Genomic DNA, 25,676 nt, shown 5'->3' on the forward strand with positions numbered 1-25,676 from the left:
TCAATAGCAACTTGGCAACATGTTTTGAAAAGGAAATATGCCCAGAAAAAGGGCTTAGAAATAGAGTTATTGTCCTAAAATAACTTTATGAAAAGATCTTCAGCACAAGCTTGAAGTTCCTCGAATTTCCCATCTTAAATACCTGGATGTTTGCATAGAAATACAGAACCATAGCAAATAGGTGCAGGAGTAGGCCATTCGGCCCTTCGAGCCTGCACCGTCATTCAATATGATCATGGCTGATCATCCAACTCAGTATCCTATACCTGCCTTCTCTCCATACCCCCTGATCCCTTTAGCCACAAGGGCCACATCTAACGCCCTCTTAAATATAGTCAATGAACTGGCCTCAACTACCTTCTGTGGCAGAGAATTCCACAGATTCACCACTCTCTGTGTGAAAAATGTTTTTCTCATCTCGGTCCTAAAAGACTTCCCCCTTATCCTTAAACTGTGACCCCTTGTTCTGGACTTCCCCAACATCGGGAACAATCTTCACGCATCTAGCCTGTCCAACCCCTTAAGAATTTTGTAAGTTTCTATAAGATCCCCCCTCAATCTTCTAAATTCTAGCGAGTGCATTCAGATATTAAATAAAATCTAAAGACACTGCAAAGACTCAGCAGGTCAGTCAGCATCTATGGAAAGAGACACGAAGTTAACGTTTCGGGTTAAGGACTCTTTGTCACACAAAGGGTTTTGAAAGATGTTGAAACAAGCATCTGCAGATGCCGGTTTACAAAATTAGACACTTTGCCTCACCTGGGGGACAGGGATGAACGCCCAATGTTGTACCTATCCACTACCTCAACATTGCCCATTGTGTGTTTTGTTGGAACAGCAGAGGGAAGTTGCAGCACCAGACCAGAGCAAAATCTTTTCTTACCTGACCTTACCTTGGACAGGTAGAAGCAAGGATCTGCAGGTGCTGGTTGACAAAAAAAAAGACGTCAAGTGCTGGAGTAACTCAGCGGGCCAGGCAGCATCTCTGGTGGACAAGGATAGGTGACGTATTGGACAGGTACATAGTTAGGAAAGGTTTAGAGGGAAGACAAAAGTACTGGAGAAACTCAGCGGGTGCAGCAGCATCTATGGAGCGAAGGAAATAGGCAACGACCAGTCTTCAGACAAGGTTTAGAGAGATATGGGCCAAATGCATGGGAAGGAACTGCTGATGGTGGTTAAACCAAAGTTAGACGCACAGAGCTGTAGTAAGCTCAGCGGGTCAGACAGCATCTCTGGAGAAAAGGAATAGGTGACGTTTCGGGTTGAGACCATAAAAGCCAAATGCTGCCTGGGACTAGCGTAGACTAGGTGGGACTAGCGTAGATGGGGTACCTTGTTGGGCATGGGCAAGTTGGGTGTGCTTCTGTGCTCTATGATACCAAGGCTCCATCACTTACTTGTACAGCTGAAGTGAGTGTTTCTTTCCGTATTGGAATATTTGATACTTGGGAAGGCCGCAATATCGGTCCATCTCCTTGTCGTCTTTGTACCATGTGATCTCCGGCGCCGGATGTCCTAGGAATAGAACATATTCAGGTCAGCCACAGTGTCATTTCCATTCAAAATAAGAGATACAACATGGTTAGTCAGAAAGCACAAAGAATCTCAGTGCTGGCGCACCCATTGTATTAGACAATAGACAATAGACAATAGACAATAGGTGCAGGAGTAGGCCATTTGGCCCTTCGAGCCAGCACCGCCATTCAATGTGATCATGGCTGATTATCCCCAATCAGTACCCCGTTCCTGCCTTCTCCCCATATCCCCTGACTCCGCTATTTTTTAGAGCCCTATCTAGCTCTCTCTTGAAAGCATCCAGAGAACCTGCGTCCACCGCCCTCTGAGGGAGAGAATAGTAAGATTAAACGAGAACTTACCAGTTCGAAGTTTGGTCGTTATTTTATGAGGAGTACGTTGAGGGAATACGTGAAGAACCCCGCCAGGACGCATGCGTGTCATTCTTCAAAGCAGCGGTGTGAAATCACAGATAACTGTAATGACTGAACATAGTAAGATTAGAGAAGAAAATACCAGTTGAGTATATGATCAAGGGTGGGAGCGGAGGGCACGTATTCCCTCAACGTACTCCTCATAAAATAACGATCAAACTTCGAACTGGTAAGTTCTCGTTTAATCTTACTATTTTACTTCGGAGTCACGTGAGTGACTACGTGAAGATTTCAAAGCTCTGTGATTTCATGCCGTGGAAACGAGTCCATGCATCACATCTGCCTTAATTGACTGTGGGAGGAATTGTGTTAACATGTTTAGACATGAATCCAACATTGAAATCCATGATAAATTGTTAACAACAAATTATAGCCCCTATTTATGGGGTGAAATTATATTACAGAACTTAAAATTGACTGCAAAGTTCCAGTTTAACTACTGGTTTGTGGTAGAATAGTTGGAACATTTTCCCCTGATCCATCCTGCTGTCTCGAGGATTTGGTTCATTGGTACATCCAACTCCATAGCTGCCGATGTAGCTGCAGCCCTGGTGGAATAAGATTTGAATATGTTAGTATCCACCCCAGCTGTTGTTAAAACTTGTTTCAGCCATCTGGAAATAGTTTGAACCGACACTTTTTTTTTTTTTTTTTTGGGGTTGTTTGTGGCTGATTAGTAGTGCCATCTCATAGCCTCAGATGTTTTTGGTGTTCTCCATATATAACAATAATTGTCTTATCATACAGAGACGATATCTGTAGGGTAATCCCTAAATTCTATTTTGAGGCCTGATGATCCCGGTCTGTTCTGTTTGACTAATTCGTAATATGAAACGTTATATTCCTGTTGAAGAAGTCATATAGTCCAGCCTTAACTTATGTACGACTGTACCCTTAGTGCCGTGACCAAAGCCATCAGCATGACTGTTTTGTGCGTCAGTCTCTGCAGAGACAGAGCTGTTGCTGGAGACCAATTCCTTAGCAACGTTAGGGCAATACTCATATCCCATTTTAGAGAGTACCTGGTTCTTGGGGGATTGATATTAAAAATTCCCCTCATAAGTTTGGTTACCAGGGGTGAGTCCCAACAGAATGACGCTCTGATCCTCGCCATAGATATGTTGAAAGGGCACTTCTGGCGCAGTTAATGGCACTGTAACCGAGCCCCTCATCATAATGGAGGCCTGCCAGGAATTCCAGAACAGACGTTATGTTCATCGAACTGTAGGTGATGTTGTTTCTGTGACAATATATCTCCCATTTCCTGATGTATACCAGATATAGTTTTTTGGTGGACTGTCTGTGGCCCGCTGAGATAATGTTCAATGTTCGGTCCGCCAGTCCCAGTTGCAGTAGAGGTTTCTTTAGACTCTACAAATTGATAGGTCTGTTGTATTTGACATGGGATGTTACGGGATGAACTAATAATCTGGTTGTTTCAGGATGGTGATACATGGTTAAAACCCATGTCGAGTATCACAGGGAACCATGGTTAAGTAGGCCAATCGGCACTACCAATTAACAGACGCTGAGTCTTGTTGTATTTTCCGTAATACCCGACTGATGATGCAGAAAAGGAGAGAATACATAGATAAACAATTGCCCCCTCAATGCAGTGAAAAGCATCTGTCCCTGCTGTCCCAGGGTCTGGTTCCCAAGAAACACAGTTTGGTAACTGGTGATTAAGTCTTATTTTATTGAATTTGCGTGACCTGATGTCTGTCACTGAATTTTGGGTTACCTGGTAGGTAAGTAGCTGATATTCCAATATTTCTCTGGACACACCATTACCAAATTGTATTAGTCAGATTGTCACTCTGCTGGTGATTTATCCCAGAGCAGTATGACTTTAGGCCATAGAACGCACCCCACATTTCCAGGTAGTTTATGCCCAGTGTCTGTGATAATGATGCCTCCTGTGCCTTTCATCTACCTTGGTAGTACCCCAACCAAGCGCACTGGCATCAGTTTGTAGCACCACTAAGGGTTTGCTGATAACGATAGGGTTGGAACAATGCCGAATGTTATCCCTCCACCATTTTAATTCCATAAGCTTTGATTGGTGGCTTATTGGTCTGTCGAAATGACCAGTATTAACTTTGTTTGTATTTTTGCCCTTTGTAGATTTTTGGTAATACAAAGGTCCAAATTGTGTGGCTGGAAAGGCAGACACTATATGTCAATTACCCTTGCTACCAATCTGAATGACGGTTCACTGATGTCAGTGGGGTTGTTGCAGGCCTCAGTTAAGACTGTAGCCTTGTCCTTTGGTAAAGTCACCGACATGTGAGCTGTCAATAGTGAACCCCAAATAATCCATTATGTTGGTAGGCGTTAGTTTAGATTTAACTGGATGGATGATAACCCCAGTTTTCACCCAATTGTATGGTGGCTGTTACAGCTAGTTAGGCCAACTCCAAAGTTAAGCCCATAATTAGTATGATCATATGATTATGTATTTGGTAGAGCTCTATACTGCCAGAGCTGCCCCATCCAGTTGAATTTTTTAAAATAACGTTTGTGATCAGTCTGTGTAGGCACTGAATAGTAAGCATCTTTTAGGTCTAGCCATGGAGTAGCCTTTGGAAATCAGTCCTTTAGCAGTTACCAGTTCCCATTGTGTACTGAATATATAGTACAATGTATTCAATTTGGTCAATGATGATGATGCGACTGTCACCATCTAATTTGTTTTTGGTAAAGATATAAGACACAAATTCCAGCCAATCGTGTTGGGTTTACCCATTACCCCTTTTGCACAATTCAATGGTATATCCCTGGATACTGCTTAGGATATAAGTGTCTGTAGATGATATACACCATGTATCCAAAAGAGTGTAATCTCCCACCAATGTGTGTATTATCCACTCTTCCTATAATTTGTAAGGGACCAGACCCACCTACCTCCATTGTTACCAGTGGAAGTTTGCTTCTTCTGTGTGGTCTTCGTGGAGGTTGAGGCGCCGGTGTCTGGGTTTGTTTTTGGGTTGGGGGTTTGCGCATCTTCCAGAAAGGCCGGTCTGGGCTATGGTCTAAAAGACCGCTGTCCTGTATGCCCGGCCTTTGAGCTTTCACCAGCTTCTCTTGTTCTGCTGGTGGGTGCACAAGGGTGCTGTCTTTGGCTGTAGGAGACCCCAAGGCTTTCCTAAGTCCTGCTCCGACATGTTTCCAGATGCTATTTCCACGACTGGAACATTCAGGGATGCGCAGATTCCTGGTCCCAAGTATTTTTGCAGTGGTGTCCATCGTGGTCTGGCTGTATGTATTTGAACACCATGACCAGTAGATTTTGCCTTCCTGCACCCCCTGCACACTTGTAGTTTTGTTCGTCAAAACCCCTCTTCAGGGTCAGCCCAGAATTGACCCCCCAGTACTGCCCTCTGACGAGGGAGATGGTGTGCAGCCCTACGTAAGGTGCTGCTGTGGGTGTTTTTTATATCCCCACGGTGACTAGACTCCATCTCCCGGAGTCTGTCATGTTGGAGCTCTGCTCCATAAGCCGCTCCAACCGGCTCCAGCGCTCACAGTCGCTGGCCGCTCGCGGCTGCTCAAAGCCGGACTCATCAGTCAACGACTCTTTTGGTTTTCTTCTTGCCTTCCCGCCCAGACGCAGTGTTTAATCTGGCCGGTGCGGGGGCGAAGTCGGGCACAGCTGTTCCCTTACGGGTGATTCCTGTGCCGCCGTCCGCTGCTGGCGTCCGCAACTCCGCGGTCTTCCCCCGCCAGCTTTGTCGCAGCTCTGGTCGACTTCTTTGTCTTGTGCATGTTTCCCCCACCTGTAGAACAGTATGGGAACAATAAAGACCGCAGTATCACTTACCTGCAGGTCCAGGCTTAAAACTTGCCGTTAAGGGGGAACGTCCTTCCACCCCTCCTCCTGCCGTTTTGACTTGTCAAAGTCGACGGCCCCATTGTGAATAGTCTCCCGCCCGGCCGTGGTGTTCTGGCCGGCGCAGGACCAAAAGTCGGCACAGCTGATCCCACTTACGGGGCTTGTGCCTTCAGCTGCTGCTGGCTCCCGCAACTTCGCGGTCCTCCCCAGCCAGCTTCACTCGCAGCACTTGTGGACACTATTTTGTCCAGCTTCCCCCCCTGTATAAAAACAGCGCGGGGACAAAAACTACCGCAGAGTAAGTCACTTACCTGCAGGTCGCGGTTTCAAACTTACCGCTGCGGGGGAACGCTCCACCCCGCCTGTCGTTTCGCAAGCGTGAAAGCGATATGGCACGCATGCGTCCTGGCGGGGTTCTTCACGTAGTCACTCACGTGACTCCGAAGTAAAATTCCACAGACTCACCACTCTCTGTGAGAAAAAGTGTTTCCTCGTCTCCGTTCTAAATGGCTTACTCCTTATTCTTAAACTGTGGCCCCTGGTTCTGGACTTCCCCAACATCGGGAACATGTTTCCTGCCTTTAGCGTGTCCAAGCCCTTAACAGTCTTATATGTTTCAATAAGATACCCTCTCATCCTTCTAAACTCCAGAGTGTACAAGCCCAGCTGCTCCATTCTCTCAACATATGACAGTCCCGCCATCCCGGGAATTAACCTTGTAAACCTACACTGCACTCCCTCAATAGCAAGAATGTCCTTCCTCAAATTAGGGGACCAAAACTGCACATAATCATGTAGTTCATGAATCATGCACTGTATTCATTAGTATTAATGTTAAGGAAAGACATAAAATGCTGTAGATGATGTTTTGAGTTCAGGAAGGGTCTGAAGAAGGGTCTCGACCCAAAACATCACCTATTCCTTTTCTCCAGAGAAGCTGCCTGTCCCGTTGCTCCAGCTTTTTGTGCCTATCCAACGTTTAGAGGGATATGGGCCAAATGCGGGCAGTTGGGACTAGCGTAGATGGGGAATCTCAGGTGGCATAGACAAGTTGGGTACATTTCTGTTGTAAAACCCAGTCGACATGGACGAGAGTGGCTGAAGAACCTGTGTCCATGGGGTAAGGCTCTATGAGGGTGGTAGTCATTGAATGTCCTTGAAGGGGAGAGGGGAAGGGCTGGAAGTGAAGGAGCAGATTTATTTTTAAACACAGCAAGGAACTTGGAGCCTTTACAGCTCCTGACTCTACAAGCAAGGACAGAGTGTTAAGCTGCATCCAGCATTGGGTGGTATCCCTTCACAGATTGCCTCCATATTCTGGCTGGTGGTTTTCAGTTTAGTTTCGTTTAGTTTAGAGATGCAGCACGGAAACAGGCCCTTCGGCCCACCGAGTCCGCACCGACCAGCAATTCCCGCACACTAGCACTATCCTACACACACTAGGGACACTATAACAAGCCAATTAACCTACAAACATTTGGAGTGTGCAAACTCCGTTCAGACAGCACCCGTGGTCAGGATCGAACCCGGGTCACCGGCGCTGTGAGGCAGCAACTCTACCGCTGCGCCACCGTGCCGTTATTGTCATGTGTTACCGAGGTACAGTGAAAAGCTTTTTTTGCATGCTAACCAGTCAGCGGAAAGACAGTACATGATTACAATCGAGCCATTTACAACATATAGATGATACATGATAAGGGAATAACATCTATAAAGGGAATTAACTTTGAGCAGCAACTTAGATTAGACGTGCTCACAGCATTATCGCCTGACCCCAACTTGCCTCTGGATAGATTTAAACTGAAGCTTTGAACACCAAACCGGTCACAGAACAGATTCATAGGTTGACACAAAATACTGGAGTAACTCAGCGGGTCAGGCAGCATCTCTTAGAACATGCACAGGTGACTTTTCAGGTCGGAACTCGGAAGAGCCCGAGGGAAGGTCCTGACCCAAAACATCACCTATTCATGTTCTCCAGAGATGATGCTAGGAGATGTTTCAGGTCAGGACCTACCTTCACACCCTTGTTATAACAGCAGGTACATAGATAGGCAAGGTTTAGAAGGATATGGGCCAAACGCAGGTAGATGGGACTAGTGGAGATGGGGCATCTTGTGGGAAATTTGGGGCAATAGTTATGGATCCGTGCAGTATGACTCAGTCTGAAGAACGGTCCGGACCCAAATCATCACATATCCGTGTTCTCTGGAGATGCTGCCTGGGCCACTGGGTCGCCCCAGTACTTTGTGTCTTTTTCAGGTTATCTAATTCCTGTGTTACAGCAGTGACTACAATTCAGAAATGTCTCATTGGCTGTAAAGAGCATTGGAACACTGTGGTTACAAAGGGCACGAACCAAATGCGAGACTTTTTCTTTCTTTGTTAAATCTTAAAATTTAAAATTCTGATAGTTTCTTCCGTTCTTTTATCAGACTGAAGAAGGGTCTCGACCAGAAACATCACCATCACCTTTCCAAAGGTCAGGACCTTTCCTCAGACTCTTCTCAGAAGCCAACCTGAAAAGTCACCTGTCCATGTTCTCCAGAGATGCTGCCTGACCCCGCTGAGTTACTCCAGCACCTTGTGTCTTTTTTTAAAGTGAACCTGCATCTGCAGTTCCTCATGTCTATGGGTGCATTTGTAAGTTTGGTGCCAGTAACATCCTGTTTTCAGGCAGATGCTAAGCAAGAGTTGCCCGAGCACTATTGCTGGGTCGAGGAGAAGGTGGCCAGTTAAACATAGAAAATAGGTGCAGGCGGAGGCCATTCGGCCCTTCGAGCCAGCACTGCCTTTTCCCTATATCCCTTGACTCCACCAGCCCCTAGAGCTCTATCTAACTCTCTCTTAAATCCATCCAGTGATTTGGCCTCCACTGCCCTCGGTGGCAGGGAATTCCACAAATTCACAAATCTCTGGGTGAAAAAGTTTTTTCTCACCTCAGTCTTAAATGGCCTCCCCTTTATTCTAAGACTGTGGCCCCTGGTTCTGGACTCGCCCAACATTAGGAACATTTTTCCTGCAGCTAGCTTGTCCAGTCAAAAACAATAGACAATAGACAATAAGGTGCAGGAGTAGGCCATTCGGCCCTTCGAGCCAGCACCGCAATTCAATGTGATCATGGCTGATCATCCCCAATCAGTACCCCGTTCCTGCCTTCTCCCATATCCTCTGACTCCTCTATCTTTAAGAGCCCTATCTAGCTCTCTCTTGAAAGTATCCAGAGAACCGGCCTCCACTGCCCTCTGAGGCAGAGAATTCCACACTCACAACTCTCGGTGTGAAAAAGACGCCCGAACTGTCACCTATTCCTTTTCTCCAGAGATGCTGCCTGATCCGTTGACATTCCAGCATTTTATGTCTATCTTGATCACATGGCCAAATGTGAGTTAATGTTTAGTTTAGTGTCACGTGTACCGAAGTACAGTGAAAAGCTTTTGACGCATGCTAACCAGTCAACGGAAAGACTATACATGATTACAATCGAGCCATTCACAGTGTACAGATACATGATAAAGGGAATAACACTTAGTGCAAAATAAAGTCCAATTTAAAGATAGTTGAAGGGTCCCCAAAGAGGCAGAAGAGTGAAAGGCCTGGATAGAATGGATGTGGGGAGGATGTTTCCACTAGTGGGAGAGTCTCGGACCATATGTCATAGGCCCAGAATTAAAGGACATTCCTTTAGGAAGGAGTTGAGGAGGAATTTCTTTCATCAGAGGGTGGTGAATCTGTGGAATTCTTTTCCACAGATGTCTGTGGAGGTCAAGTCAGTGGATATTTTTAAGGCAGAGATGGTGACGATAGATAGATTCTTGATTAGTACGGGTGTCAGGGATTCTGGGAAGAAGGCAGGAGAATGGGCTTAGGAGGGAGAGATAGATCAGCCATGATTGAACGGTGGAGTAGACTTGATGGGCCGAATGGCCTAATGCTGCTCCTACCACTGACGGACATGAAGCTCCACACTGTACCGGTGATGCCATCACGTCGACATGGAATGCCTGACAGACCGAGTGACCCGGCCTCTCGAGAGAAGTTTGACAACAACCAGAGTCAAAGCACTTCAGTGTACACACACACTATTCATGTGATCCTATCTCACATGTCCCTGCCCGCTTCTTCCTTTTGCGAGTCATGAGGCAGGTTACAGAAATAACACTGAATTGATGTGTAACATCATTTTTTATTATTGTGCAAAGTGTAAGCTGAGAATGGGATGTTGCAGAGTCTCATAGCATGGCAGTGCAGAGTAGGTTCACCAGATTGATCCCTGGGATGGCGGGACTGTCATATGAGGAAGGATTGAAAAGACTAGGCTTGTATTCACTGGAGTTTAGAAGGATGAGGGGGATCTTATAGAAACATATAAAATTATAAAAGGACTGGCCAAGCTAGCTGCAGGAAAAATGTTCCCAATGTTGGGCGAGTCCAGAACCAGGGGCCACATTCTTAGAATAAAGGGGAGGTCATTTAAGACTGAGGTGAGAAAAAACTTTTTCACCCAGAGAGTTGTGAATTTATGCATTTCCCTGCCACAGAGGACAGTGGAGGCCAAGTCACTGGATGAACTTAAGAGAGAGTTAGATAGAGCTCTAGGGGCTAGTGGAGTCAAGGGATATGGGGAGATGGCAGGGACGGGTTATTGATAGGGGATGATCAGCCATGATCACAATGAATGGCGGTGCTGGCTCGAAGGGCCGAATGGCCTCCGCCTGCACCTATTTTCTATGTTTCTATGTTTCTATGGCCAGCTCTTTAGGCAGGGCTGTCTCATTGATCTTTGATATATCATTAGTTCTAATTATTGTTCTTTTACTGTCAACATTTATTTTTTAAATTTGCATATGCCACACAATGTGCCAGTCAGCTGGACTTTGCCACACCGTCTGTCCTTCCGAACCAACACCTTTGACCACAAGGGCATTGGTCAGCATGGAACGTCCTAGCGGCACTGCAGGGTAATGACTCCATGGATCCAGTGGCGTGGTTCCCAGAGCAGACTGCCCAGCTTGTCTGGCAAAATGCCTCATCGTCAGAACTCACCAACCATGAGGGGGAATAGATAGAATCTCTTTGAGACACAAAATGCTGGAGAAACTCAGCGGGGCAGGCGGCATCTCTGGAGGGAAGGAACGGGTGACTTTCAGGTCGAGACCCTTCTTCAGACTGAGAGTCAGGGGAGGAGGAGATACAGAGATAAGGAAGTGCAAGGTGTAAGATCGATACATCAAAGGGGGGTGGAGATCGTGGAAAAAGTAGAATAGATCATTGTTAGCCAGGAGATGGTGACGGTGGTGAAGCGGTAGAGTTGCTGCCTTACAGTGAATGCAGCGCCGGAGACGCGGGTTCGATCCCAACTACGGGTGCTGTCTGTATGGAGTTTGTACGTTCCCCTCGTGACCTGCGTGGGTTTTCTCCCAGATCTCCGGTTTCCTCCAACACTCCAAATATGTACAGGTTTGTAGGTTAATTGGCTTGGTAAATTGTCCCTAGTGGGTGTAGGATAGTGTTAATGTGACTCTACTGTGCCGGCTCAAATTGCTATCTATTACCAATTTATCATTGATTCAGGTTTAGCTGGAAGTGGAACTTAGTGTATTTAAGAGGTGACATTGAAACATATAAGATTATTAAGGGTTTGGACACGCTAGAGGCAGGAAACATGTCCCCGATGTTGGGGGAGTCCAGAACCAGGGGCCACAGTTTAAGAATAAGGGGTAAGGCATTTAGAACAGAGATGAGGAAACACTTTTTCACATGGAGAGTTGTGAGTCTGTGGAATTCTCTGCCTCAGAGGGCAGTGTTCTCTGGATACTTTCAAGAGAGAGCTAGATGGGGCTCTTGAAGTTAGCGGAGTCAGGGGATATGGGGAGAAGGCACGAATGGGGTACTGATTATGGATGTTCAGCCATGATCTCATTGAATGGCGGTGCGGGCTCGAAAGGCTGAATGGCCTGCTCCTGCACCTATTGTCTGTTGTGACCTAGGGCCTTTGCATGGACCGCCTTGGGTCACTCCCTGCTAACCCACCCTTACTGCTTACCTTCAATTAAAGCCGCAGGTCACGCAGCCTACAACTAGGTCCCTGCTCCATAACCCAGAGGGATGGTCTGTAACTCAATATCTCTCACATGTCCTATCTTGCCGCAAGCACAGCCCAGCGTGCTGGATGGTTAAAATAGCTTGAAGTTAACAACATAAAAATGTATCATGTGACAGAAAGCAGTGAAGCTGGACACTAACCGGACCTAAAGGAGAATAATCAATCCAGGACAACATCACGTCATGATCTTCCCTGATCAACGTCTGTGCGGTAATAATGTGAAGGAAGGTACTGCAGATGCTGGTTTAAACTGAAGATAAAGAGATAAAATGCTGGAGTAACTCAGCGGGACAGGCAACATCTCTGGAGAGAAGGAATGGGTGACATTTCGGGCCGAGACCCTTCTTCAGACTGAGAGTCAGGGGAGAGGGTGACATGGAGATAAGGAGGGGCAAGGTGTGACAATGGGACATCGCTTCCAGTCCCGTTACCTTATTCTTAAACTGTGGCCCCTGTTTCTGGACTCCCCCAACATCAGGGACATGTTTCCTGCCTTCCAGCTATGTCCCGTTTTCACACCTTACTCCTCCTTATCTCCTTGTCTCGGAGCTGATCTCCACCCGAAACGTCACCTGTTCCTTCTCTCCAGAGATGCTGCCTGTCCCGCTGAGTTACTCCAGCATTTTGTATCTTTATCTTCAGTTTAAACCAGCATCTGCAGTTCCTTCCCACACAAATGTTTAAAATAGTTTTTTAACGAGTGTGCGTGGTAAGTGCAAGTTTAAAGGAGATGTACAGGCAACTTTTCTTTTTACACAGGTAGGTGCCTGGACTGGACATATGCGGCCTGACACACTGAATGTTTCTACCATTTATTTTTGTGTTTAATACAAAGGAATGCATCTTCCTCCATTGAAGGATTGAATAATGGTTTTGAGGGAGCTTCCAAGAAGAAGGTGTAGGAGTAGGCCATTCGGCCCTTCGAGCCAGCACAGCCATTCAATGTGATCATGGCTGATCATCCCCAATCAGTACCCCGTTCCTGCCTTCTCCCCATATCCCCTGACTCCGCCATCTTTAAGAGCCCTATCTAGCTCTCTCTTGAAAGCATCCAGAGAATTGGCTTCCACCTCCCTCTGAGGCAAAGAATTCCACAGACTCACCACTCTGTGAGAAAAAGTGTTTCCTCATCTCCGTTCTAAATGGCTTACCCCTTATTCTTAAACCGTGGCCCCTGGTTCTGGACTCCCCCAACATCGGGAACATGATTCCTGCCTCTAGCATGTCCAAACCCTTAAACAATCTTATATGTTTCAATAAGATATCCTCTCATCCTTCTAAACTCCAGAGTGTACAAGCCCAGCCGCTCCATTCTCTCAGCATATGACAGTCCCGCCATCCCGGGAATTAACTTTGTAAACCTACGCTGCACTCCCTCAATAGCAAGAATGTCCTTCCTCAAATTAGGGGACCAAAACTGCACACAATACTCCAGGTGGGGTCTCTCTAGGGCTCTGTACAACTGCAGAAGGACCTCTTTGCTCCTATACTCGACTCCTCTTGTTATAAAGGCCAACATGCCATTCACTTTCTTCACTGCCTGCTGTACCTGCATGCTTACTTTCATGGACTGATGTACAAGGACCCCCAGATCCCGTTGTACTTCCCCTTTTCCCAACTTGACGCCATTTAGATAGTAATCTGCCTTCCTGTTTTTGATACCAAAGTGGATAACCTCACATTTATCCGCATTAAACTTCATCTGCCGTGCATCTGCCCACTCCCTCAACCTTTCCAAGTCACCCTGCATTTTCAAAGCATCCTCTGCTATAGTGTCTCTGCTGACCGTTTAACAGGCAACAGAAAGTTTTTCACTGTACCTCGGTACACGTGACAATAAACTGAACTGTAATGAGTTGAACTTGCCTGATCTGCAGCTTATGATGGTTTCCACTGTAGCTTGGAAATACATGGAACATTATAGCCACTGGGCCTCTGACACAAGCACATCTTGGTTTATTGTTTCTTAGTTTAGAGATACAGCGCGGAAACAGGCCCTTTGGCCCACCGGGTCCGCACCGACCAGCGATCCCTGCACTATACCACACACAATTTACATTTATACCAAACCAATTAACCTCTTTGGAGTGTGATCTCAGAGAAAAGCCACGCAGGTCACGGGGAGAATGTACAAACTCCGTACAGGCAGCACCCGTGGTCAGGATCGAATCCGGGTCCCTGGCGCAGTCAGGCAGCAACTCTACCGCTGCACCACTGTGCGGCGTTGTGTTTGTAACAGGCTGTTAACATGACCCAGGATCACTCACAGATCCATGAAACAGCAGCAAATTACAATGTAGCATCACGGTACACAGCAATGAAGATTTAATTTCGGGTTTAGAAGTTCTGTGAGTTTTGTCTGCTTCTTAATGCTACGTCATTTATTGAGCTTACTCCGAAAATGCAGATAATCGGGATTTGGGCCTGTTCACCGCTAATACAGGTCCACCACCAGTTTCCCTACATCCGTGCTTCCAGGACCTTGCTGGACTGTCCATTTTGCTGGACCAACACAGGCCACGGCCTCTAAGAGGAATCGAACTGGAGCAGAACGTTCCGCCTAGCCGCCGGGGGGGCCGAGATGCCGGCCCAGAGTCAGCCTCGGAAGTCGGCTATGGGAACGGATCTGTCATCTGTGGCTGGGTCGGAGTTCCAGAGCCGGGGGGGGGGGGGGGGGGGGACGACACACCACCGATTGGTCGCGGAGGTCCCGATCAATGGGGAAATGGCCCGCCTCACCCGGCCTAGATGCCACATTTTTGGGGGGACTTAGAAACTTAGAAACATAGAAAATAGGTGCAGGAGGAGGCCATTTGGCCCTTCGAGCCAGCACCGCCATTCATTGTGATCATGGCTGATTGTCCCCAATCAATAACCTGCCTTCTCCCCATATCCCTTGATTCCACTAGCCCCATAGAGCTCTATCTAACTATCTCTTAAATCCATCCAGTGATTTCCTGGAGGGATTTCAAGTGCAGGCTCGTAATTCTGTCCGGATTAAAGGAAGTGCCGGATATCTAATTGCCAGAAAATTGGTGGTGGACCTGTAGCAATAACGCCGGGATCAATGCCAGGATTCCGTTCAGAGATACAGCGTTGAAACGGGCCCTTCCAACAGTCCTCACCAACGAACGATCACCCGTACCCTGGTTCTATATTATCCCACACTGACAACCTCCACACTAGGCACAGATTGAGAGAAGCCCAATTGACCTACGAACCTGCACGTTTTTGGATTGTGGTAGGAAACTGGAGTATCCGGAGAAAACCCACGCGGTCACAGGGAGAACGTACAAACTCGCTACAGACAGCGCCCGGAGTCACGATCGAACCCGGGTCTCTGGTGCTGATACGCAGCACCTCTACCGCTGCGCCACTTCTCAAGAGATTACTCTAGTCGTTTGTCATCTGAAGTTTCAACTGTAGTTTTATGTTTAATTTTAGAGATACAGCATAGAACCCAGCACTCTAGCCCAACGAGTCCACATTGGCCAATGGCCACCCATTCACACAAATTCTATCTTCTATCTTTAGTCTGAAGATGGGTCCCAACTTGAAACGTCATCTATTTATCTGAAGGGTCCTGTCCTGAAACGCCACCTATCCATGTTCTCCAGAGATACTGCCTAACCCGTTAAGTTACTCTAGCACTTTGTGTCGGTTTTGTAAACCAGCATTTGCAGTTCCTTGCGTATACATTCTACTGAAAGATCTCCTCAAGATATGTCTGCGTTGAAGATTTTCTCCCAGTCTGAAGAAGGAGCCCGTCCTGAAGTCACCTATCCATGTACTCCAGAGATGCTGTCTGACCCACTGAGTTACTCCAGCACTTTGTGTCTTTTTTCCTATCATGTCCCACTTTCACATCCACCCCGTACAGCTTTGTGTACACTTGTCTGGCATTGTTCTCAAGACTAATGTCAATCCTGGAGTCTGAAAAAGGGTCCAGACCCAAAACGTCACCTCTTCATGTTCTTGAGAGATGCCGCCTGACCCGCTGATTACTCCAGCACTTTGCTTTTTTTTCCCCCCCATAAACATAGAAACATAGAAAATAGGTGCAGGAGTAGGCCATTCAGCCCTTCGAGCCTGCATCGCCATTCAATATGATCATGGCTGATCATCCAACTCAGTATCCTGTACCTGCCTTCTCTCCATACCCCCTGATCCCTTTAGCCACAAGGGCCACATCTAACTCCCTCTTAAATATAGCCAATGAACAGGCCTCAACTACCTTCTGTGGCAGAGAATTCCAGAGATTCACCACTCTCTGTGTGAAAAATGTTTTCCTCATCTCGGTCCTAAAAGATTGCACCCTTATCCTTAAACTGTGACCCCTTGTTCTGGACTTCCCCAACATCGGGAACAATCTTCCTGCATCTAGCCTGTCCAACCCCTTAAGAATTTTGTAAGTTTCTATAAGATCCCCCCTCAATCTTCTAAATTCTAGCGAGTACAAACCGAGTCTATCCAATCTTTCTTCATATGAAAGTCCTGACATCACAGGAATCAGTCTGGTGAATCTTCTCTGTACTATGGCAAGAATGTCTTTCCTCAGATTAGGAGACCAAAACTGAATAGCCAAAAATAAGTTAGCATCTGCAGTTCTTTCTGTCACCATCAGACCCGCGGTCCCTTTTTGGGGCTCCAAAGTTATGGTTTGGATGCAATTAACAAGTGTATATCAGCAATGGAGCCAGCAATTCATGGTGGGATCATCCCCAGAAAAGAACAAGTGAGTTCCATACCTGAGACTATGCAAGTGAACTTGATATCAGAGTCTTCAGATACTGAATGGGATTTCAGTGTGGTTTCAAAACCTGGCTGAGTCTCTTCCGTTATCTGAGCAATGATGGTGCAAAACGTTTGTCTGAAAGAGAAAATAATCGGCAGTGCTCAAATGAGTTTAGATTAGAGATACAGCGCGGAAACAAGTCAAATCAAGAGTGTTTTATTGTCATATTTCCTGGATGGGACAATGAAATTCTTACTTGCTGCAGTACAACACAATATGTGAATATGTAAACATTGTACATAAAGAGGGAAGAGAAAAAAAGAAAAAGTTCAATAAATAACAAATATAGTGCAAATAACAAATAGTAATAGTCTTTTGCAGTTCAGTGCTCATAGTTTATTCGTTGTTGCGTTTAATAGCCCGATGGCTGTAGGGAAGAAGCTGTTCCTGTACGTTACAGTTTTCAGGCTCCTGTACCTCTTCCTGCTGGCAGTGGTGAGATAAGTGTGTGGCCAGGATAGCGTTTGCACATTCTCCCTGTGACCGCATGAGTGTCCTCCCACATTCCAAAGCTGCACGGCTTGGTAAAGTGGCCGTTGCGTGGTAAGGGGCAAAAATAAATAAATAAATGGGCACGAGTCAGAGACAATAATTTGAAAGCTCCAGGGAATTAGCAGAGGGAGAATATGATTGCTCTAATGGGAGCCTGTACAGATTCGATGGGCTGAATGGCCTCCTTTGCGCCATAATGAATTAGCGAATACAAAGAGTTTTCATATTAATGTGAAATGAGTTGGTGGGAATAATCGCAGCAATAAACACATAATGTGCGGATTATGTGGATACACGGGAGATAAAAGGAACTGCATGTGCTGGTTTGCGTAAAAGAATAAAAAGTGCTGGAGTAACTCAGCGGGTCAGGCAGCATCTCTGGAGAACAACATGGATAGGTGACGTTTCTTGGCTGCCATCTCTTTGGCAGGTTAAAAATTGCTTCCGCACAGTAATAGTATCTGAGTCCGCTATAAACTGTACTGGACCTCCGTGAGGGGGGAGGGGACGAACATTGGACAATGGTGGGGGCGGGGGGGGACAAGAGGGGGAGCCGGCGTGCTTTGTAACTGCGCCAGCGCCGTAGGTGGCTGATATTTATTTGTATACATTGTTTATGCAACCAGAGAGTCTCTCTGTGCCTAGTCACATATGACAATAAAGTATTCCTATTCCTAACAAAACTCGGACCATATATGTAAAAAAACTACATATGGGGCAATAAAATTAAACATTAATTTCTATGGCATTCCTCTGCCACATAAAAATGCCCAGATAGTTGTGTTAATACTTTGTTGAAACAGCAAGCAAAAAAGATTATAGAGGTATCAACAACTGCAGATGCTGGTTTACACCGAAGATAGACACAAAATGCTGGAGTAACTCAGCGGGACAGGCAGCATCTCCGGAGAGAAGGAATGGGAGGACTGTTTGCCAACGTCAACAAGTACATTTCACAATGGACCGACAGATGGCTGTGAGGCAAGGTGAAGGTCCTATTTCTGTACATGCATGACTCCATGAATCTAACGTTTCCTGGATTGATATAGAAGAACTTGAAAATTGCGGACACAGATGCTGCAAAGATATGGGACTCGACCCGAGACATCGCCCAGTCCTTCCCTCCAGAGATGCTGCCTGTCCCGCTGAGTTACTCCAGCACTTTGTGTCTATCTACAGGTTATTGGTGTCCACTGGGGAGCAACCCATGGTACGACTGATGTTGTGAACCTCAACCTACAGGCATTTGGATGGGCAAGGGCTGATGAGGGATAGTCAGCATGGTTTTGTACATGGGAGGTCGTGTCTCACAAATCTGATTGAGTTTGTTTGAAGACGTGACCAAAAAGGTTGATGAGGGCAGAGCTGTCGATGTTGTGTACATGGATTTCAGTAAGGCATTTGACAAGGCTCCTCATGATAAGCTCCTCTGGAAGGTTAGATCACATGGGATCCAAGGAGAGATAGCTGAATGGATCGCAAATTGGCTCCATGGAAGGGAGCAGGGGGTGATGGTGGAAGGTTGCTTCTCGGACTGGAGGCCTGTGACTAGTGGTGTGGCTCAGGGTTCGGTGCTGGGCCCGTTAGTGTTTGTCATCTACATCAATGATTTGGATGGGGACAGACTGGGCAAGATTAGCAAGTTTGCTGATGATACAAAAGTGAGTGGTTTCGCAGATAGTGAAGATGGTCATGAAAGATTGCAGCAGGATCTGGATCGATTGGCCAGGTGGGCGGAGGAATGGTTGATGGAATTCAATACAGAAAAATGTGAGGTGTTGCATTTTGGGATGTCGAACAAGGGCAGGACCTACACAGTAAACGGTAGGCCTCTGGGTGGGGTTGTATATACGATGTCTTAACTCAGCAGGTCAGACATCATGTTGTTTAAGAAGGAACTGCAGATGCTGGAAAATCGAAGGTACACAAAAAAGCTGGAGAAACTCAGCGGGTGCAGCAGCATCTATGGAGCGAAGGTCAGACATCATATCGGTTCGGAACCCTTCTTCAGACCTGACTTGAATCGTCATCTGTACTTTTTCTCTAGAGATGCTGCCTGACCCGCTGGGTTACTCCAGCACTTTGTGTCTATCCTTGGTATAAACCAGCATCTGCAGTTCCTCCTTACACAAGACAGCCAGAAGCTTTTGTTAGTGTGTTATCCATTTAAATCAGATAATAGTATACACGAGTACAATCAAAGGCAGACAATAAGTACAGCAGATAGCGTGAAGAGTAACTAAACTGTAACCTATAAGAACGGTCTTGACCCAAAACGTCACCTATTTCCTTTGCTCCATAGATGCTGCTGCGCCCGCTGAGTTTCTCCAGCAATTTTGTCTACCTTTGATTTTCCAGCATCTGCAGTTCCTTCTTAAAGGCTTACTCTGGAAATGTGAATGCTCCCTATAGAGGTGACACAGAGACACTGATAGTGAATCTGATGTCTCACAGCTCCAGTGAGCCCAGGTTCAATCCTGCTCTCTGATACTGTCTGTAACTGCCCCCCCTGTATGTTATGGTTATATCTAGACTTCGTACAAAACAGCTCAGCAAAACGCACGTTTTGCAAAGAGCAAAAGTAGATGGGATATTGTACAGGAAGGAACTACAAATGCTGGTTTAACCCGAAGATGGACACAACAAGCTGGAGAAACTCAGCGGGTCAGACAGCATCTCTGGAGAAAAGGAATAGGTGACATTTCGGGTCTTCAGACAGTCTGAAGAAGGGCCTCGACCTGAAACGGCACCTATTCCTTTTTGCCAGAGATGCTGTCTGACCCGCTGAGTTACTCCAGCTTTTTGTGTCTAACTTCGATGTAAATTCTCCCTTGTGTGTAAGATAGTGTAAGTGTGTGGGGATCGCTGTTGGCATTAACTCGGTGGGTTGAATGGCCTGTTTCCGCACTGTACCTCTAAATTGACCTGTTGAATCACTCCAGATTTTTGTGTCTCTCTATGGATGGGATATTGCCTGTAAATTCTCCACGCTCACTGGTCAGATATTAATGTTGCAGCATTTACACATGGGTCTTGCCCTTTCATCTTCACCAGGTCAACAGGTTCAGTCTGGTATCGGCCACCAAAATGGATGGTCGTTGGATGCCAGACAAATGCACGAACGTCACGCCCTTGAAGCTGGTACTTTGGCCTTTGAGTGAAGGAAGGTGGCCTTCGAATGTCCGATGTTTGGGCGATCTACCTCCACGTTAAAAAAAGTTAACTGCTCAGGTTTCACCACCCTTAGGGGAAGAGAATACCCAAGAATCGCCATGTTCTTGAGGGGAAAGGTTTCACCCATCTGTCTCTAGTGGGGGTCCCCCAAGCAGTTGTGGATTGTAAACTGTGGAAATCGCCACAAGATGTGCCCATCTTGGCAGCATGTTCACAGCAGATGGAGATGCAGAAGTCGACACAAACTCCCAAATTGGTAAAGCTGCATCAGTCTTCAGAAGAATGCAGCCAATGTGGTCTAGTGGCGGGATATCCAAGATGCTAAAAGTCAAGCTCTTCCAGTCCGCAGTCCTCCCTACAGCCCTCTATGCCAAGTGAGATGGAAAATCAATGTGAAGATGAAAAAGAAATTGGATGCGTTCCAACAACGCTGCTTGAGGAAGATCGTGAAGACTAGCTACAGGGACCGCATCACAAGCGAGGAGTTCTACCGGGAAACTGCAACTAGGCCTCTCAGCCAGGACATAGAGGGACGCAGGATGAAATCTGCAGGGCTTGAAATGTACTCAGAATGTCACCAGAACGTGCACCTAAGATAGCAATGACGAGGCAAGCTGACGGAAGAAGGAAAAGAGGCGGACCAAAACTCACATGGAGGTGAACATTCCAGAAGGATTTGGAAGGCCGGGACGCAAGCCTATCGAGGGTGGAAGACGTCACACATGACCAAACAGGATGGCAAAAGCTTGCTGCCCAGTGCACTCAACAGTGTGGGAGGAACTAAGTCTAAGTCTAAGTAAGATTCACCCACCAGAAGAAACATCTTCTCCAGACCCTCAAGATCTTCAATCAAGTCACCTCTCGCTCTTCTGAATTCCACCAGATACAAGTCTACCTTTTCCCACTAAAGTCAACCCTCCCATTCAATACATTGAAGATAGACACAAAATGCTGGAGTAACTCAGCGGGACAGGCAGCATCTCTGGAGAGAAGGAACGAACGGGTGATGTTTTGGGTCGAGACCCTTCTTCTGACCCGAAACGTCACCCATTACTCCTCTCCAGAGATGCTGCCTGTCCCGCTGAGTTACTCCAGCTTTTTGTGTCGATCTTCGTTCCATCTGCAGTTCCTTCCTACACATTCTAGCGAACCTTCTCTAATAAACAAAGTGCTGAAGGAAGTCAGTGGGTCAGGGTGGACAACATCTATGGAGGGAATGGACGGGTAATGTTGCAGGTTAGGGCACGTCTTCAGTTCAGAAAACTTCATTGCCTTAACAGATTTAGTGCAGTTTAGTTTATTGTCACGTGTACCGAGGTACAGTGAAAAGCTTAAGTTGTGTGCTATCCAGTCAGTGGAAAGACTATAAATGATTCGAATCGAGCCATTTACAGTGTACAGAAACACGATAAAGGGAGTAATGTTTAGTGCAAAATAAAATCCAGTAATTTCCGATTAAAGATAGCCCGAGGGTCTCCAACGAGGTAGATGGTAGCTCAGGACTGCTATCAAGTTGCTGATAGGATGAAGAAGGGTTTTGGCCCGAAACGTTGCCTATTTCCTTCGCTCCATAGATGCTGCTGCACCCGCTGAGTTTCTCCAGCACTTTTGTCTACCTGCTGATAGGATGGTTCAGTTGCCTGATAACAGCCGGGAAGAAACTGTCCCTGAACCTGGAGGTGTGCGTTCCCACACTTCTGCCTGACCCCGCTGAGTTCCTCCAGCACTTTGTTTTTGCTCAAGATTCCAACATCTGCAGTCCTTTGTGTAAGCAAGCGTTGCGTATGGAGTAGTCCAGATGTTGTCTCACCCATGCCCCCAGTGAAGCTGATGTACGATATCTCTCCTTTTAGATTCAACCACTACCAAAATGCATCTTTTTCCCCCCCAAATTGCTTGCTGTGCCTTTCTCTTGCCGATCACACACTGGGGCACTAGGAACACCCTGCATCCCAGAACGCAAAGGTTTCACCAGCCTGACAATGTCATAGGATCATAAGGCATGGAAATAGACCCTTCGGCCCAACACATCCATGCTAACCAAGTTGCATAACCGAGTTAGACCCACTTGCCTCAGCCTGACTCTTATTCCTCCAAACCTTTCCTATCCATGTACCCATCCAATTGTCTTTTAAATGTCATAATTGTAACCATTTCTACCACTTGTTCTGGCAACACGTTCCATATACACACCATCCTCCTTTTCTGATAATAGATTTATTAGTTTGCAGCTATAACAAAATTTGACCCCTTAAAAGCCATCTTGGCCACAGAATTCTACAGACCACCTCTTGTACTACCATGGACTTAGTCTAGTTTAGTTTAGAGATTCAGCATGGAAACAGGCCCTTCGGCCCACCGAGCTCACGCCGACCAGCGATCCCCCGCACACCAACACTATCCTACACACACTGGGGATAAGTTACACTTATACCAAGCCAATTAACCTACAAACCTGTACGTCTTGGGAGGGTGGGAGGAAACCGAAGGTCTCGGAGAAAACCCACGCAGGTCACGGGGAGAACGTACAAACTCCGTACAGACAGCACCCGTAGTGGGGATAGAACCTGGGGACCTGGGTCTCTGACGCTGTGAAGCAGCAACTCTACCGCTGCGCCACTGTGCAGTCCTGTTTTGGGTTTTATTTCTAAATGTGATTTGCACCAATGTCTTCCTTTTCCTTTACGGCCGTCGTTTAACCGTTTTATAAAATTCACAAACGTTTTACGATTCGATAGAACTTTATTTATCCCAGGAGAGAAATTGATCTGCCAACAGTCATAAAACACTATGAGTATAAGTATAATATGTTGAAGGTAGACACAAAAAGCTGGCGTAACTCAGCCGGACAGGCAGCATCTCTGGAGAGAAGGAATGGGTGACGTTTCAGGTCGAGATTCTTCTGCAGTCTATGTTTCTGTGTGTTGTCTGAGTCTAGGTGCCTGTGATGCTGCTGCAAGCAAGATTTCCATTGTGCCTGTACCTCACCGTACATACTGTGTATATCCGCACATACATATACACCGCACTTGTGCTTGAACGATAAGCTCGACTTGACTATTGGCCAACCACGTCCAAATGGGACTAACTTAGTCTAGTTTAGTTTAGAGATACAGCGTGGAAACAAGCCCTTCGGCCCACCGAGTCCGCACAGACCAGTGATCCCCACACATTAACACTATCCTACGAACACTAGGGACAATTTACACTTATATCAAGCCAATTAACTGCCAAACCTATACGTCTTACATACTACATTAGTATACTATGCTTCTGTGCCTTATCCATGCCTCTCATCATTTTACATACTACATGAGTATACCACATTAGAGCATTGTGACATGATAGTGGGATCATTTTATAGGCACAAAGAGCTGGCGTAACTCAGCAGGACAGGCAGCATCTTCGGAGAGAAGGAATGGGAGACGTTTCGGATCGAGACCCTTCTTCAGACACTACACTACATTACAGAAACGACATTACAAGATTGTTAAGGGCTTGGACACGCTAGAGGCAGGAAACATGTTCCCGGTGTTGGGGGAGTCCAGAACCAGGGGCCACGGTTTAAGAATAAGGAGTAAGCCATTTAGAACAGAGATGAGGAAACACTTTTTCACACAGAGTGTTGCGAGTCCGTGGAATTCTCTGCCTGGTGGAGGCAGGTTCTCTGGATGCTTTCAAGAGAGAGCTAGATAGGGCTCTTAAAAATAGCGGAGTCAGGGGATATGGGGAGAAGGCAGGAACGGGGTACAGATTGGGGATGATCAGCCATGATCATATTGAATGGCGGTGCTGGCTCGAAGGGCCGAATGGCCTACTCCTGCACCTATTGTCTATTGTCTATTGAGAGAAGGAATGGGCGACGTTTTGGGTCGAGACCCTTCTTCAGAACACTACACTACAGAAACTACATGACACCTGTATTATCCAGCAAAGCACATGCCAATGGTTTGCCAGTGCGGAATGTAGACCAGCCTCAATGGGCCGAAAGGCCTCCACCTGTCCCCAGATCCCTGAAGCCACTGCCCACATCTCACCTGTTCTCAGGCCGCACGTTGAGGAAATAACTCCGGCTAGATTCTCCCCGGACAGGCGGCTCATTATCCCCGTTAGTGTCGAAGGATGGGTAGCGGCCGTTGGCCGAATAAGACCGGATAATCCGCTTGGAACTCATTCTCCTTCCTTGCCTCTGTGCAAACCCCACCTCGAATCCTCGACCGCCACAGATCCCTCAATCCAGACTCCCGAGGAAGTAAAATCCCAAAGAAACACCCCGGACAAAACCAGCCACAAATCCTCTCGGTTTGATGTGAGGATCACCAGCTATTGGGAGAAATTTAAACAGGAGTTTAACATTAATACAAATCACCAAAGAACCATTTCCAGTAAATGTCTGCGCCCTTAACGCTGGCATTTCAAAACTTCTCCTTTACATTCCCCAAATTAATTTGCTAACTATTGCAATCACCAGAAAGTTGTTTTTTTTTCATTTAAAAAAAGTATTGGAAGCATGAAATCTACAAACTACAAACTACAAACCTACGAATCTACCGAGAGAGCGAAAGTTATAACGGGGCTGGTGTTCAGAGTTTAAAAATAGATGCAGGCAGCTTCATGGGTGTACAGAGAGAGAAAAGTGTACGTCCTCTAGACAACTTTACAGGCTCCAGAACTGTGTTTGACAATAGACCCAGCGGCCAAAGGTTCTCTAAAGTGAGAAATAATGAGTGTAATACAATAGAAACTACTTTTGTACTCACTATTCCGCCTGCTCGGAGATTTGTCTTAGTGTCAATACCCCAGTGACTGCACCTGTCAGCCAACTCCCCTCCCCTCTCCCTATATAAGATACTATTTAAAGCACCGTGCAGTCTGAAAATACGAACGGCACTTTCCAGAAGTCTGTTTCTCCCTGAAGCCTTTGTGAGAACAAATAACATCGGGGCTGTGGGAATAATATTTGGAGGTGGGGAGTTGCTGGAGAGGTTTTTTTTTTTAGGTGGGGGTTAGTGGGGGGGTTGTTGCTGGTCGGGATTTGCTGACCGACTAGCGCGTCCCTTGTCGACTGAGACGCGGTGCCAGACACACACACACACACACACATGTGCCAAGACTCCGGGACTAGATCAACTCAGCCACAACCATCAATCAGCAGACCTGCAGCAGCTGCCCATTGAGAAACAATACGATTTACAGTAAACACGCCATTTCACCACAGGGCTCAATAGAGGGGGGGAGTAATGTGTGCAATTTTAGTTTAGTTTACTTTCCAGATACAGCGTGGAAACAGGCCCTTCGGCCCACCGAGTCAGTGCCAACCAG

General features: G+C 46.6%; 1 protein-coding gene across 3 annotated transcripts in view; it reads right to left on the reverse strand.

The window, feature by feature from the left end:
* Positions 1 to 25,259, reverse strand: part of alpk3 (alpha kinase 3) — a 57,010-nt gene extending 31,751 nt beyond the window's left edge. For 2 of the 3 annotated variants that reach the window (XM_033014856.1, XM_033014854.1), the window contains exons 1-4: positions 24,906 to 25,259; positions 24,392 to 24,677; positions 16,642 to 16,763; positions 1,404 to 1,521 (exon numbers count right to left, since the gene is read on the reverse strand). In XM_033014856.1, the coding sequence (XP_032870747.1) occupies positions 1,404 to 1,521; positions 16,642 to 16,763; positions 24,392 to 24,528 (377 nt within the window). In that variant the 5' untranslated portion in view covers positions 24,529 to 24,677; positions 24,906 to 25,259. The remainder of the gene's footprint in view (positions 1 to 1,403; positions 1,522 to 16,641; positions 16,764 to 24,391; positions 24,678 to 24,905) is intronic. The other variant, XM_033014855.1, reaches the window with a different exon arrangement.
* Between the last annotated feature and the right edge of the window lie 417 nt (positions 25,260 to 25,676).

This window comes from Amblyraja radiata, chromosome X (genome assembly GCF_010909765.2).
Source record: "Amblyraja radiata isolate CabotCenter1 chromosome X, sAmbRad1.1.pri, whole genome shotgun sequence".
Lineage (NCBI taxonomy): Eukaryota > Metazoa > Chordata > Chondrichthyes > Rajiformes > Rajidae > Amblyraja > Amblyraja radiata.